Source organism: Ceratotherium simum, chromosome 21 (assembly GCF_057802395.1).
Source record: "Ceratotherium simum simum isolate JZ-2026a chromosome 21, ASM5780239v1, whole genome shotgun sequence".
Classification (NCBI taxonomy): Eukaryota; Metazoa; Chordata; class Mammalia; order Perissodactyla; family Rhinocerotidae; genus Ceratotherium; species Ceratotherium simum.
In genome coordinates this window covers 40,029,504-40,046,261 of record NC_141920.1, presented here as the reverse complement: position 1 = coordinate 40,046,261, position 16,758 = coordinate 40,029,504, and the positions used below count along the sequence as shown (strand labels likewise).

The following is a 16,758-nucleotide window of genomic DNA, read 5'->3' as shown; positions in this document are numbered from 1 at the left end:
CCATCAACTCCAATAGCCCCTCACCCCTCGGGAAGCCCAGTGACACTGTTCTGAAGCATTCTTTCCTTCCCATCTGGCTAAACAACACAGCTTATGATGATGAAAAATGAATTGCAGTCTTGGCTGCTCTACTGAGCTCAGGCACAGATCCATCACATGGGCTGCAGAGGGGTTAGCACTTCATGGGTGCCCTCTTTTTTGGAAAAGTAATCTGGGTTTCCCAGATCTGTGGATCCCAACCACATTTGCACTACTGTTCTTCCCTGACATTTAGGTACTATTTCAAAAACGCTCAAGTGGGCTCTGGGGATTTTCTGACTGATGGTTTTAAATGGGAGAGAGAAAGGGGATCCTGAGAAATTCTGCTTGAAATTTGGTTCTTAGGTGGAACCCTATGCACTTAGTAACTTTCCAGTGAGGGACCACTCTCCCTGTAGCCTTCCTCCCCTGCATCCAGGTGTTTTCTTGAAACTTTACATTAGTAATTCTTAAATCTATTACAGTAATAGCTCAGTCCTTAGCATTAAGCCCCACAGTGACATTTCCTACCTCGGGAAAAAATGTGAGCCACAGCAAGCCTTACAACTGTTTTGGGCATGGCCTAAGCACACTTGAGGTGAGGGCAGTCTGGTCTAGGAACCATAAAATCTATCAACAAGGAAAAATCACTTCCTGTAGATGCAGGCATGATGGGGAGCCATGTTGAGCAACAGTAAGGAGAGGTCCACACCTTTTTTGCCAATTGGCACCCACCCCCAAGTGGATCTTTTGTTCTTTATCAGAGAGTCGTGGCCAGTTCCTGAAGAGAGGGTAGTGAAGCAAAAGGTCTGTTTTCCATTTAATCAATTAGAACAATACAAGACCTACCAGAAATATTAACTGGTACGTGCAGTGATTTCTGCACAGTGGTTGTCAAAGAGTGACCTCCAAAACATTTTTTACTTCTGTACCCTCAACACTGCCCCACCCTACTTGTTCCCATCTATTCAGATCTCCCCACCGTGGAACACAACATTTTTTCCTCCTCTGTCTCCATGATCCCTCTGGTACAGTGTTTGATGGTACCTGGGATCTTCACACCTATGTCATTTCCTGGAGGGAGAAGGCCTTGCATTTCTTAATTTCCCATAACCCAACACAGCATTTTATACACAGCCGGGGCTGGTCAATGTATTCCAGTAGAGGTGCATTCTCAATGACACTCCTTAGTCACCATGACACTGGTATTATGAGCAAAACAACTCTGGCCAAGGAAATTTGATCTAGAATGGTGTCATGCAGAGAGCATTAGTCTTGAGAGAGACAGTTAACTTAATTAAAGCTCAATTGCTCTGAGGTCAGGTTCAGGAACTTTCTGCCATGTAAGCTAATTGGAATTTGATGCAGAGAGGAAGAATAAGAAAAAGCTGCCCCTCCCCAAATGAAAAGAATTGAGAACAAAGCTTAAAAGTATGGAAGCAGGCAAATGAGGACAGGGGCTAGGTTGCCCAGGGCAAGCCTCTGTTAGCCACCATGCAGACCATCTCTGGGAAGAAACAGAGGGAGGTACAAGCAAAATTCAAAATTAGGATTTTGTCTCTGAAACACAAATTGGTGGGGTGAGTATTCTTGGGGGCCTGAGAGCCTGGATTTGAGCACCCAACAACAGTTTGCTGGTCATGTGACTTTGGGCAAACCAAACAGTAACTCCCTGAGTATCTGCAGCATTATTGATAATACTGGAAAAGTGACATGTGCTCCCATCGCCTTCATGAGGATGTTGGGAGAGTCAAATCGGATGAAGATTTGCTTTGTAAAGGATTCTGTGCTATTTCAGTGTAGATGAGTCTGATTATTTTCAAGCCCAGGCATCTCTTCCCCTAACTGCCCATTTCCTTCCACTTCGTCCCATTTCATCTTAGTGGTATGTATTCATCTCTGCCTTAGGAACTTCTGTTCTCACCTCCCTTTCTCTTAGCACATTTTTTAAATCAGTCATTGACACTTTAGACCAACTGAAGTGTTGTCAACTCCTAAGGGAATTTCTGGTGTCCAAGGCAAGCTGGAGAGGCATTTATTTAAGAGAGAGTACCTTCCAGAGCACTTTTGAAATCATACTATGATTTGCCTAGTCCACACATGTGTTAGATTGGCCCTTACCTATAGCTACCATATTTCATCAATTTCAAGGCATATTATTTTGTTTTTGTTTTTACATTTTAACATGTCTGAAATCAGAATGTATCTTATAATCATTGGTGGGTCATATACTGTAATTAGCAGTATTTTCTTTTTTTAGTGGCTTATAAAATAATGGTGCATCTCACAATCAAGGGTGGTATCTAGACGAAAAACAACACTGTTCTTATAGCAATAACATGATCACAAGCAGGATTCATTAAGAGGTGAGAAGAAAAGTGAGATAAGACAGCAGTTGCTCTGGAATCAGATCAGGAAACAAAGAGATGAACTGTTTCATTTTCTTCCACCTGTCAGCTGCCAAGCATTACCTGGATATTTGGATTCTGCCCATTGATATCAGCTTTGGAAAGGTCTGGAAAGTTTGGTAGATCAAGGAGAAAGGATCTGGGGCCATCTCTTTGCAATGAAGGGTGCCCATCCTCTTGCTGGAATCGCTGTCTGGGGAAGGGTTGGTGTGCAGCCTGGTGGTCCAGATGCTCCCCTGGTACTTCTTTGGAGAGAGGAAAGCTGGTTTCTGATGCAGAGTCACTTTCCAGGTTGAGGTTATTCTAAAACAAACAAACAAATAAATAGGAGATGCATGATTTAAAAACGTTACCCTTAAGAGTCCATTAAATTCAGGAGCAAAGAGAATTCCAGTGGCTGGAATTAAGCCAGGATGGTATTCCCAGCTCATTTTCATTCCCCATGGTTTAGTTTTTCCATCCTCAAAGGGCCAAATCATCAGGAAACTTTTCCCAGCCTGCTGCTTGGGAATTTTCTGAGGGCTAATGAGTTACGGTATATTTGTTAAACATCAAAGCACATCAACACAAAAGTGCCATTTGGAAGGAGAATAGGTGCGCTTTTAGAACTGGAGTCACATTCTGGTTTCTTCTCATAGCGTCAATTGATTAACCACTCTGTCTTTAGTTATAGCCTCAGTGTCCAGAGTTTGTTTCTTTGGTGTGGGCCATGGAACAAAAGATCTGACCAAACTGGATAAAATACTTGAGCCAAATCATTGATTATATCTGTCCATCCATCCATCCACCCATCCACCCATCCATCCACCTATCCGTCCATCCATCCATCCATCCATCCATCCATCCATCCATCCATCCAACAAGTGACAACCACATGCTAGACACAGGAGATACAGCCATGTACAGGAGAGACATGGGCCCTATTCTTTTGGATCGTACATCTAGTTGGGGAGAATAAATGATAAAAACATAGATAAATAAAATCAGATGAGAGTGTGGTGATTGCTAAGAAGAGAAGGAAGAAAATGATAGAGTGGCCAGGGACAAATTAGATAGGTAGCGAGGGAAAACCCCTCTGAGAAGGTGATACTTGAGGTGAGATCTGAACACCTGCAACAATCTGGGGGAAGAACATTCTAGCAGAGGGAACAGCAAATAAGACAGTCCTGAGGTAGGTATGAACTTGGCTCATTTGAGGAACAGAAAGAAAGTCAGTGAAGCTGGTGGAGTGAAGGAGGGAAGAACAGCATGAGATGAGGATGAAGATATGGGGTAGCCAAAGAAAAAGTGACAAAAGGGCATTCTGAAATTTAATGCCTTTATTCTGAAAAAGAAAAGTGCAAGTCTGTTGTTTTTCCCAGCTAGTAAAAAAAGTCTCTATTTATTTGTCACTAGGGGAAAATTTTTCCAGTGACTGCAGAGTGTAGAAGTTGCTAGACTTCTTTCCCAAGCCAGCCCTTCTTCTCCTCTCATTCTCCCTGGACCTCTTGTTGGAGGCTTCCTCCATCCCTTCAGGGATGGCATTTTCATGTTTACTGGTGGAGGAAGATGTAGAGATAGAATTTCACCAGCGTTTGGGTCAGTGGTTAATGTTCTTGTTATTCTTGCGCATGTTTTGAGGTTTTGGAGTGTATATTCCAGCACACTGTCTCCACACGCACTCTCTGCCCCCTACCAGAGTGCCTTTGACCCAGCTTAGGGTTACATCTGGTATCAAAACACCCCTGACTCTGAGTACCCAAGGTCAAGAATGGCCTGAGGATGAAACACATGCAGCAGATAAATATCTTCTTAGAGAGCTAACCTGAGGAAATGGATTTGTCAGTATCTCTAAACAGAAACGGGGCTGAGGAATAAACTCATTGGGGCAGAGACCATCTTTGTGAAGGTTCCAAGAGGCCAAGAAGAGGGCTGAAATAGACAACATATCTGCTGTCTCGTCTTTAAAACAAGCAGTTACAGAGGGGGAAGCTGGCTGCTCCTCATCATGTTTTTGCTTGTCCTTCCTTTTTGCTCAGGAGATGTGGCTGGGGGCAGCGTCTTTGTCCACCTTTCCAGCCATCTCTCTGTCATGCTTTTTGTCTCCTGGCACATCTTCATAGAGGGAGTTGCCCTGGCATTCCTAGGCATTGCTCAACTCAACAGAGGCCAAATGTATTATGCTGGGATTAAGAACAGCACATGGAGAAAGAGAGAGAGAGAGAGAGAGAGAGAGAGAGAGAGAGAGAGAGAGAGAAACATGCCAAGTCTTTCCTCAACATAAGACCTCTTTATCATAACCCAAGAAGAGAGAACTGAATGCAATTGTTCCCTTGCTTTTCTCCCTGGATCCTCAACCCTAAAACCCCTAATAGTTGACTTCTCATGGAGAATTTCCTGCACAGGATTTGAGAATGTAAGTCTCAGAAGGGGCCCAGGATTTTCTTGCCAATATCTTGAGGGATCCCCTGCATATCCAGCCCTAACTTCATTATAGCAACTGGGACATACTTAACTGGCTTAAAAATGGAGTTCTCTTTCTTTTTCCCTGTGATGAAGTGCTCTTTCTACTACTAAAACTTATATTTTAGAAGAAGAGATAGGAAATGTATTTTTTCTTCTATTTGGCATTTTGCTTCAATGGCTGAAAAAACAAGGACGGAATCTGATTGGTTTCTTGATCTGACTCTGGAATTTTTCCTGGAAGGAGAAATACTACCACAGAGTGATTCTGGCTTAGTGACCAAGAAAACCCCTAAACTCTCTGTGGCTCAATGATCCTCCATGCAAAACAGAGCAGATAAGGAGGAGAATCCTGTACTGTCCCAGCAGGATGGTCAAGAGAACTCAGGTTGGGTTGTATCTACACATGAAAAGAGAAGCGTAGAGTTAGGGCAATTGGCTGGACAATTCAAGCCACAAGCGCCTCTGCAGGGAATAGACTGGGGCTAAAGTATGTTTTGGCTTGGATTATGCACATAAATTGTGGCATTTCTCCATCTTTCCCCAATCATCTCCCCTCCCTGGCCCCCACAAGCTCAGTGTTTATAAAGCATTTGGAAGATGGGAAGTAATATAGAAATGCTAATCATGGTCTCTGAATATCTGAATTACTTTTGCATTGCAACCGAAACATATTTATCTAGAAACCTTGGGTCCCTGCAACAGCATGCCCCTAAACCGTTCAGAAACTGGAAACCCTAAGATAGGGGAAAAGTGTCTTACAATGGCTCATATAAAATGAAACTCCACTTTATTCAATCAATAACAAGACTTAGAAGTAGCCATTATTTCAGTAATCTAGATTTTAATTCTGGGGCAGGAGACAACAGGATGGGTTTGCTGACAGTTTAGGAAAAAGCCTTTTCTTCATCTTTTCTCAAGGACACACTGCACATCTTCCTTGCAGAGGCTGCATCAAAGGTCTTAGTTGATGGACATCACTCCATCTATATCACCAAGCTCACTCACTGAGTGTCCCACTTCAATTATTCTAGCAGAGTGAAGAGTCTCAGGCAGGGTGGATCTCAAAATGAAGAGATCCAAAATTTAAATAGTTTGTGTTTTATTCAGAAAAGCAAACACCCTTTTCTGAGATGTTAGCTTAGGAAAGTCTAGGAATTGAAGAAAAGAAATGTCACCATTCTTTCCAAGGTGCTGCAGGATTAATTTTGCCTAAATTTAAGTGACATGAGGGGGCCTGCTCAGTTTGGGAAAATATTTCTTTACCTACAATGTGTCTTTGAGTTGACCTTCAATCTATGACAATGCTGCAGCTCCAGCAGCAATGTTCTCTCTGCAACTCTAATTTGAACAGCTGTAACTACCAATAAAAAGAGACACAGAAAAAGTAGAGCTATTATATGGTTTATATACATGCACTGTTGAACTGTTGAGGCAGGTGACCTACAGTGGCCAAATTATCCAGCTACTGTTTGATGTTCCCCAACTCTGTGCATAGCTCTTGTCCCTCCATTATTTTATAACTTGTTCTTATCTAAAATAGGAATAAAGTAATAATAAAATGTTAATAATAATAAAATAGGCTCCATGTTCATACAGCCTGATATTTTGCCTTAGATGGCTGTATTGTGGCATACCTTGCAATTGCCTACCCAATATCCATTCCCCTCTTTTTCTTACTCAGTGTTTATTTCAGGTGGCAATGTGCCTGGCTAAAACTACATTTCCCAGCATCCACTGCAGCTAGGGACCACCATGTGACACAGTTCTGCCCAAAGAGATATAAGTGGAAGGTGATGGATGGCACTATGGAATAGGAAGCAGAATCAGTCTGCCTTTTGTCTTTCTCTCTTCCATTTTCGTCTGCTGAAAGGTGGATACAAGTGCTTAAAGTGGAATGAGGCAGCTGTGAGGCATGAGGATGAAGGCTGTACTCTAAAGGCTGCTGAATGGAAAGATGGAGGGGCCTGGGTCCCTGATAGCATTGTAGAGCCATCACACCAGTCCTGGAATGGTGACCTCTGAATTTCTTTTACCGTTTTCATGAACATTAATGTTAACATTGACAATGCTGGAGCACCAGTAGTAATGTTCCCTGTTGTGACTAATTTTAGAGCTGTGACTACCAATAAAAAGGGAAAAGCCAGTTTAGCTGAGTGACTCAAAGTTGGGTTCTCTGTTCTTTGCAACGGAACACAATCCCCAGCTGATGGAGGCACTGATAGGCATTTAGTGAATCATCATGGTGAACTTCACAATGGCGGCCAGGCTACAGATGCTCAGCTCTGCTGCTAACTTTCCTAATATCCTATTCCAAATCTGCCATCTACACTCTTCTCCAAGATTTACAGAATCTTCTCATTGTTTCAGCATCTATACACTACATTTCTCAAATCTATTACTCACTGTGTAATATAATATTTCCTTTAATTTGTCTTAAAATATTATCATTAAATTTCAAGGAGTTTGCCCTCACTAAAAGGCACCAGAGCTCCTTGGACAAATGGCTGATTCCAGAGCTTGGGCAGGGAAGTATAGGTGAGTTTGGGATACTTTGCTGTGCCAGAAAGCAAGGAAGATCTCAGTGATTAACAGCGTCCTCTCAAAAGAACACAGGAGCCAGCTTGAAGGGCCCCATTGCACAAAGATTAGACAATATGGGTGTGAAAACACAAGTTTGTAGTTGACTGATGTACATTGAATCTATGAAAATCCATGAGCCTACAATGATGCTCACAAAAGAAAGCCAGAAAAACCATTGTCACCATTTTGGGTAGGAATTATAAAACTCCTTACTTCGAACATGGTATTAAAAAGAAAGAAAGGTTATCCTGAGGAAATAATGTTTGAGCTGAGATCAAAAAGGCAAGTAAAAATCAAGCAGGTGAAGAGAACAGAGCAGTGGGGGAGGTGGGCCAGCGAACACTACAATCCTGACAAAGGAAATGTCTGGTGCAGACTCCCTGAGGCCTGGCAGGGCCCGGTATGGAGACCCAGAGGATATCAGGGCTGGAATGGAGTGGGTGTTAGGATCGGGGCCACTCTGCTGTTTCAGTGAGAGAGAACTGCGTTAAATAATATAAATGCCAGGTCTAACACACACATCTCCACCCATTAGCCTTTGGTCTGAAAGCTTTCTATCAGAGCGTGTTTTGACTTTTCTACTAGGCCACACTTCCTTGGTGGCATTCTCTGGGTCATCTGGAGGCTTGCTGAAGCTGTATGGTGCTGGGATCTGCTCCCTCCTTCCTCACTCTCATCAGCTTGCCCTGAATGCCCCTGGAAAAGCTCTGCCAAGATAAACTAAGAAGAGAAAATCTCTCCTCTACAGACTGGGTACCATTGCTAAGATAAGCCCAGACACTTTATCATTTGCGTTCTTTCTCCCCAGGACATCACTGGCCCAAGGCCGTGGATACCCAACCACTGCCTCTAGCCGCATGCATGTTCATTTTGGCTGTCCCTGTGACCAAGATGGATCACCACAGCCGCATCAAGATCAAAGTGGTCACGATGGTCAGAGTTCCAAGATGGTCATTTGGCACAGGCAGAGGGAGAGGGAGGAGTTCTTTGAAGAATTAAGCCACGGGGCAAATTAGGGTGATCATCAGCTCAAGGGGGACAATCAAGGTGTGAAAATGGGCGATGGGTCCACCTTTGGAAAAAGTGTGCTAAGCGTCTTTGTCCCAGGCTGCAAACAGCCACCTGCCCTATTCCACAAACATCAACCAAAGGCTGGTGTGTGAAAAGCAGGGAGGATCTGGGCCCCACTTCCAGAACCTCCAGAAGAGGCACAAACTGGTAACAAATTGTGGCTGGCTAGGACAGTTTTAGTGCTTTTTTGAAAAGGCTGTGGTAACTATTCCCAGATTAACACAACCAGGCAGACTTCTTCGAGGCAGATGGGATGGCAAATTTCTGGAGGGCAAAGAACAGGCCGTATCTACAGTCTCCAACCCCACACCTTCCAATTCCACAAGTTTAGGGCACCCAATAAGTAATAGTTGATGATAATGATGGCTACGGGCCTAGTTAGATTTTATTTTAATTAGGCGCAGGCTACAGGCCTCATTACCCCTAATGTGGCTTTTATGTGGGATTCTAAAGAAAAAAAAATCCAGGAATCTTCTATTGAAGATATTAAAGAAGATATTATTAGCAATGCTTTTGTTCTCATAGACTTTGAACAACAAACAACAGAGATTATAATTAACATCACTGCAGCCTCTCTCCTTAAAATGTACTAACAATATAGCTAATTAGCAATATGTCCTCATTTGGGGCTGGACATCTGCATATTATTATAGACAATGCTTGTTTCCTTTTTCCAGATTAAAGGAAGCCATACTGCACCCAGGCATATGGTCGTGCTCCTTCCACATTAAAACACTCCGTTTTCTTCTACCCATGATAAACACACTTGGGGGCTTTATCTGTGCCGGGCATCAATTTTTGTCTGGAACACTTCCACACATCTAAAAATAAGTTCAAGTATGCCATTGGTGTTATTTCAAAGGGAAGAGCAAAAGTTTCCCTGTTTGGGGAGATAAAAGAATAAAAGGCACACTGATTATCTTTACCTATGATTGGAGAGCAAGCGCTCCTAGGAAGAGAAAACCACGAGAATGAACAAAATGAGTTTCAGACCATAAAATCAGCTTTCTCAGAGGGGCACACTTGTTCTTACGGCTCAGGATGATGGCATGGAGACCCTCATTATAGGGTGGCAGTAGGGGGTGGTAGAGGCTGTTCTGTGAAGTGTTGGAAAGAAGTAACCACAAGTCATGGGGAGATTCGTGCACTGTTGAATACACAGATGGTGAGGTGGGCAACCTTCTGCTCTCTCTCCACCTGGGTATGATGGGAATCACTCCCCTCTAGGCAACAGGGACAGAGCGAATATCAATGGCTCTATTTTGTAGGGAGCATGTAAGTGTAATGTCCCTTTAGGAACCTTTCCCAGCAGAGAGGAAATGGCCAGAAATGTGCTTCTATCTTTGCTGTTGGACCCTGAAGACAACCCTTGGAGCTAGTGACACAGGCACATCATGCTTCAAGAATGCAAGAGTGTTGCATCTTGGTTGGGAATGGAGCCTTCTGTTGAAAGCCTGACTAATAGCTGAGGAATCTCTCGTTAGAGTGGCAGAATGTATCTTAAGAATGTTTATTTTAGGGCTTGGGAATGACCCTGCTTATGATCTCAGGAGACGCTTTAGAAGAAGTGAAGAATGGTCACCTCGTTGCACTTGGGCAGGGAGTGACTCCACTAGTGTGGCCCACCCACCCCTGTGCTTTTTTCTTAATTGGAGGCTCTTAGGGCCAGCTGACAAAATAGAAGTCAACACCCCATTGGCTCGTCTCAGATACTTCTGTAAACAGCTTTGATCTTGAAAAAGTGTGGATTATTGGTGATTTTTCAAGTTGTGCTTGCTCCACTGCTGGCAAAGAAAACAGAGTGGTAACTATCCAGGACCCATTTCCTTTATGTCCTGTTAGGCTAAAGAATGAACAGAAATGAAACAGGAATTATTCTTTCAAGTCTAAGAAAACATGTAAGAAGTAGAATACAAGGGTGGAAAGCCAACTTGGCCAAAGAAACTTCCACCCATCATATAAAACATCTCTGCAAATATAAGGGGATGGAGAAATTGTATTTTCCAGAACCCTTCTCAGGAGAATGGTGAATTTGCCTAGAAGGACACTTTGATAAATCTCTTGGGGTGTGAGGCAAACTCTCCTCTGGGCTAAGCTAAGGGAAGGCTTTGTCTACTGAGAGGGGTATTAGAATTTGAAGCCAGAGCTAACTTGCTCAGGGCTACAAAGAACAGGCCAAGGGTGGCCACCAGGGGGCTTCGGTCCCTGCTCTTTGGCCATGTGGAGCTCAACTTCCCCTCTAAGTCAAACTTTGATCAAATATTTAATGTATGGATTATTGGGGACTTTTCAAGTTGTGCTTTCTCCATTGCTGGCAAAGAAAACAGAGGGGTAAATATCCAGGACCCATTCTCCAGGACCCAATTTGAAAAGGCACCAAATTATTAACGTGCCTAAATGGCCCAACTAAGTCCTCCCTTGACCAGAGGGAGAGGGGATCCAATGGGACAAAGAGACCCAGGAAGTGAACACTCTCTGCAGTGATTCTGTGTCTCCCCACATGGAATGGGGGGCGTCCAAGGCCCAGGTCGAGCCTGGTGTTCTGCTGTCAGGAGGCAGAACCTGGAAGGCAAGCCAAAGAGCACGGATGGCAGAGTTTCAGAGGCTGGCCTGGGGTCAGGGTGGCCCCGGGGACCCTTGCCCAGCTTATCATTTTAATTAAGGAGATAGATTTCTCTCAACGCTCAAAGTCAAAACCCCTCATTGAAACCTACCACAAATTTCTCTACTCCAAGTACCTCTAAAATGGATTTTAAAGAGAACTGGACCTTAACCTTGGAACCCTGGAAAAGGGCTCATCGTCTTGTGGAAGGGGCCTGGGCCAGGAGATATGAGGTCTGGGTCTAGGTCCCAGCATTGCCCCTACCTAGTTTTGTAAGCTCAGGCAAGTTACTGCACCTGTGATAAATTGGTTTGCAAAAATGTCCACAAATTCTCTCTCTGTACATATCCATGATTGGGTAGATGCCTCCCACACTGCCTTTGAGCTTGGCCACGTGACTTACTTTGGCCAATGGACAACAGTAATCAGCGAAAAGTGCTTGTGTATTGGAGCTTGCCTATTTTTGCTGCTCTTTGGAATCCTGACACCACTGTGTGAAGAGGCCTGGGCTAGCCTGTTGGATGATGAGAGACATGTGGAGCAGAGATAATCCATCCCAGACCAACCAGCTAGCCAATGACCAGTCACTCAAATGGAGACCATCCTAGACCATCCAGCCCCAGCTGCACCAACCCAGACTAGAAAAGCCACCTAGCTGACCCACAGATTCATGAGAAATAATAAATGTTTGTGGTTTCGAGCTAATGAACTCAGAGTGGTTTGTTACACAGCAAAAGCTAACTGATACAGGACCTCAGTTATTTCTTCTGTAAAATGGGCATGGTGAGGTAGGATGGAAACTGCAGAAAACCTCTCAATTCATCCAGTTCTGACATTCTAGGAATGAAATCCTCAGGAGACACTTGTCCTGGGGAAAATATTTTCCAATAATGAAAAAAAAAATCCCAAATGCTGAAAACATCAAATTGAGGGTGAGGAGATTAAACAAAAATCTGATGGTTCTAAATGCATACAATGTAAATATTGCCTTCAGGGACTAGAACACTTCCTTCTTTCTCCTCACCTTCCACCTGCTAACTCAAAGCTGGGTGAAATGTGCTGGAAAACAACCCCCTGCCTACTGTTTCTGTCATTTTCACGTGCTGCTTTGTAAACAGCTCCACTGTCAGGTTTTCAAAGATTTGGAGCTGAGACTTAATAGTTCACTCTTGCACTTTCATGATGCACCTGTACAGCTTTGTGGGCTGCCAGAAACTAGCAATGCTCATTTATTAGGGAACCCCTACTGACACTATAAAACAATTATAGAGCTATTGTAGACCAACCACGGCCTGAGGTGAAGAGAAAGCTGTGTGCCACCAGGACCGGTTCCCTTTCCCACCTGCCTATACAGATTGTTCTTATTTGGACTGCTGTTCTGTTCTCCTCCAGGGAAACCGTTTGATCCCTGCTTGGAAAGCTGGCAGCTGATGTGATCATGAGCCCTTGACTGAGCTTGGCTAATCTTTCTTTATAAATAGTTGAGGTGTTGGTTCTATTCGTGGATTCACTCAACAAACACTTATTGGCATCTACTGTGCACCAGGTATTCTGCTGGGGTGACACAGTTCAACAGCACATACCTTGTTAGGACAAATTCTCCAAAACTTGGAAATAAAGCAAAAGGATGACTATAAGTTTATCAGCTCATACTGGGACACAGTACGATGAGCTGTCCAAGATTATTTAATTCTCTGGGAGAATGCACCTTTCTTTCACCTATTATTTACTATTGATTAGGCCCAGACTAAGAGTTACATGCGCACTTGTAGATTTTCATCCTGTAGAAATACAAATGTTTTTTGTCCGGTAGAAACAATAACTCATTAAAAGTTCTCATTATAAGGAAAAAAAATTGTAACTACGTGAGGTGATGGATGTTAACTAAACTTATTGTGGTAATCATTTCACAGTATCTACATATATCAAGTCATTACATAATACACCTTAAACTTATATGATGTTATATGTCAATTATATCCCAATAAAACTAGAAAAAAAGAGAAATAATAACTTAAAGCTTACTGTCTTATTGCCCTATAGGACATTAACCAGTTTTGTTTCTAACTTACAAATTTATTTCCTCATGATTTTCCCAACTAATTTTACAAATAGCTGTTCCTCAAGTGCTCTGAACTGGCATTAGCATCTTCCTAGTTCCTTTCATTAATTAGGTTAAATAGATCTTTGACATGTGTTCATTTTATATTTGTATGAGAATCGTGTTTTTAACATTATGAAAATCATATTTGGACAGGCTTTTGTCTTCAAAGATTTCAGACTCCAGTGGGGAAGTTAAGAAATGCTTACACACATATAAAATGCAAGGTAGAAGGTGGGAAATTCTTTAGGAATGGAAGTTCCTGTTCAATGTAAGGAAGTAAAATTATTCAGACTCCTAATTATGACTCTACAACTTACCATATTTAATATTGAACTTCACCATATTACGTAATTTCATTTTCTCTAAAAGACCCCTATCTGGATACTGGTCCAATGCACTAATCAGCTGAAACAAGTATGGAAAACCATGGTTTGTGAGCAGGACTTGGGTTTCTCTTCTTATGAGGGGCCCTGGTGGGAGGGCAGAAGGCCAAGTGCCAGGTGGCAGAGGACATCCACCCTACTTTCAACCATTTTATTCCCTCCTTGCCCCCATACAATTTCCTACTCTGACCCTAGAGAAACAAAGCACCTAGTAGTTTTGTTCCCCACAAAGACAATTCTCCCAAGAGAACTCATTCAGTTAGCTGAGGTTCAAAGAAAGAGAACAGCAAGCTTCTCAGAGGCTTTCTTTTGGGGGATGGTCATGTAAGGGGGTGCAACAGAGCACATGCGTACATAGTTACTACTCTCCCCAGTATAAATATCATGGTACTAGGGTGTATCAGTCTGAATCTCGGCAGAAAATGGATGGCACTGAGGTACTGGGTGGCCGAGAAGAGCTTAGTAAAGGAACAATTTAGAGATGTCCTGGCAGAGAGGTTGGAAATTACCAAAGATGATACAGTACCCAGGGCCAGTAGAGCCGGGGGATTGTACACACCCAGGCCTGGAAGAGGCAAGGAAAGGGAGAGAGAGAGAGTTGTTTGTGTGTGTGTGTGTGTGCACGTGTGTGTGTATACAGGGGGCTTACTAAATACTGTAACTTCCTTCTCTTCTTCCTCTCATCTCCTTCCATGTTTTCATTGGCCAAATCCAATCAGAAGCCCGAGAGCAAGGGAGCCCATGGAGGTAACACATACAGATCATGATCTTCAGGGATAAATTAGGATAGAGAGGGTAAACAGAAGATACTGGGCACAGAGAACATGTCTGAGGGAAACCACACTGTCACTCATGCCAGGCACTGGACATTAAATCTAATCTTCACCACATCCATGCGAGGTAGACATGAGCACCCCTATTCCAAGGATGAAGAGATGAGGCGGAGAGGCCCTGGCTAGCAAGTAGGCCCCACAGCCCTGTTCCTTCCACTGTGCTGTGCTGTCCTAATCTCTCCCCTGGAGGTGTTGCTTGGAGTAAGAGGGTCTGCCGCCACCTTGAAGTCCCCATCGGCCCCCAACTGCAGCCCCGTCCAAGGGTAATGGTTCCAGGGGGACTGGCTCAAGAACACTGGCTGGCAGAGCACCGTGGATTCAGTCCTCAACTCTGCTCCCCCACTTTGTTTGGTAGGCGTGTCCTGGACTCAATTGCTCAGGAAAACGTGTACGATCCCAACGCTGCTTGACTTGTGCAGTCTGACGACTTCACAGGGTCAGTTAGATCTGGTCAACAGAAACAGTTGATATAATGAGGACAAAATAAAATGGATGGTGACTAACTGTGAAGGAAGAAGCAGGCATGAAATGGCAACTAGCACTTCATGCAAACGTTACGGGAGCTATTCGGTGGGCCAGATGAGGCAGAGAACAGAGAAAGTAGGTGACAAAGAGCCAGGCCCCAAACGTATATTGCTTTGGATATTAGCGTTTGGGGTCACCACATTCTTCCTCAGACCTGCTAAACATCTGGGGTAAACTTTGGGAGAGATAGAGCCAAAATGGCCATCCTCAGTAGAATGTATAAGTAAAATGTATGCATAACTAGTCAGACTGAAATACTATGACACACTATCGATGAATTTCACAAATGTAATATTGAACAAAGGAAGCCAGATACAAAAGAACATAAAACTTATTCTATTTATATAAAGTTCAGAAGCAGGCAAAAGTAACCAGTGCTGCCACAACTAGGACAGTGGTGACCCTGGGGGCGCTGGAGAATGGGAGGGAGCCCTAGGGGGCTTCTGGGCCACGGCCATGTTCTGTCTCTTGATCTGGGAGCTGCTTACATGGTGTGTTCACCTTGTGAAAATTCACTGAGCTGTCCTCATATGGTTTGTGCTCCCTTTTGTAGGTGTTACTTACATACAGAACTTACATAACTACCAAAAACACAAGAGAAAAGAAAATAGAAAGGGAATCTTAGAGAAATGGCAATTGGCAAGGTCATAGATATTTCCTAAGGATGCCAAGCTTCTCTGCTACTGCTATTTTCTGAACAATAAAGGGTGCAGGGAAATACGGCATCTAAAAAGGGGGCTCCACCCTGGGCACAGTATTTCCCAGTGGCTCAATTTTCTCCCCTGTAAAATAGGGAGCATCTGTGGTAAAAACCCTTCTTTTCTCCCCTTTATTATTCCATTCTTTCATTAGTCTTTCCTAGTACTCACTTGTATATTGTTTTCCTTTCTCTTGAATGTTCCCCCCAGGCCCAGCTCCTGTCTTCCCTAGTCATAACCACATCTCCACCTCCACCACTCCCCACCTTTTTTTTTTCTTTTTTTGCTGAGGAAGATTTGCCCTGAGCTACCATCCATTGCCAATCCTCCTCTTTTTTTGCCTGAGGAAGATTAACTCTGATCTAACATCTGTGCCAATCTTCCTCTATTTTTTTTTTGTATGTGGGACACCACCACAGCATGGCTGATGAGTGGAGCAGGTCCACACCCAGGAACCGAACCCAGGCCACTGAAGCGGATCACGCAGAACTTTAACCACTTGGCCACTGGGCCGGGCCCTCCACCACCTTTTCTAAAATGTCTTCTCTGTGCTAGCCTTGTCCAAACACTCCTCAAGCATCATTTCAATCAGTGTCTCCTAAAGCTCTCCCCTAGATGGGTACAATTATCATCACCCCTACTGTACAGATGAGAAAACTGAAGTTACAAAGTGACCCAGCTCCTTAAGGGTCCACTGGGGGCTGACATGACCATGAACCTGGCCGACTGGCAGGGGCTAAAGGCATTCATGTTGGACCAGCCGAGATAAGAAGGCAGCCTGTGTTGGCTGAAGCCTCAGGGAAGAAGGTCAAATCTCGTCCAACCAGCCAGTGTGAAGAGAGCGGTCAGGATGCAGAGAGAGGACCTAGCCCACTGGTTAGCAGCCTTCCCAAAGAGGCCCGCCTCTGGGAGGGGGTGTAGCCCGTGCTTTAGTCTTTTGAGTTTTAATGCCATTTTCATCTGCATTATCCCCTATAAAAATACAGCTGGTCTTAAGAATACTGACACCAGACCTGCCCTGCAGGAGTAGGGAACAAGGTGCGTCTCGGGATTCAACTTCCTATCTTTACAGAAACACTGTCCAGGGATCA

General features: G+C 43.8%; 1 protein-coding gene across 4 annotated transcripts in view; it reads right to left on the bottom strand.

Moving 5' to 3' along the window:
* Window positions 1-16,758, bottom strand: part of ISM1 (isthmin 1) — an 85,010-nt gene that overhangs the window by 34,226 nt on the left and 34,026 nt on the right. For all 4 annotated transcript variants that reach the window (XR_015555651.1, XM_004433747.3, XM_087445617.1 and 1 more), the window contains exon 2: window positions 2,490-2,729. Coding sequence is in view for 3 of the 4 variants with exons in the window: in XM_004433747.3 (XP_004433804.1) it covers window positions 2,490-2,729 (240 nt within the window). In the remaining variant the exon portion in view is untranslated. The remainder of the gene's footprint in view (window positions 1-2,489; window positions 2,730-16,758) is intronic.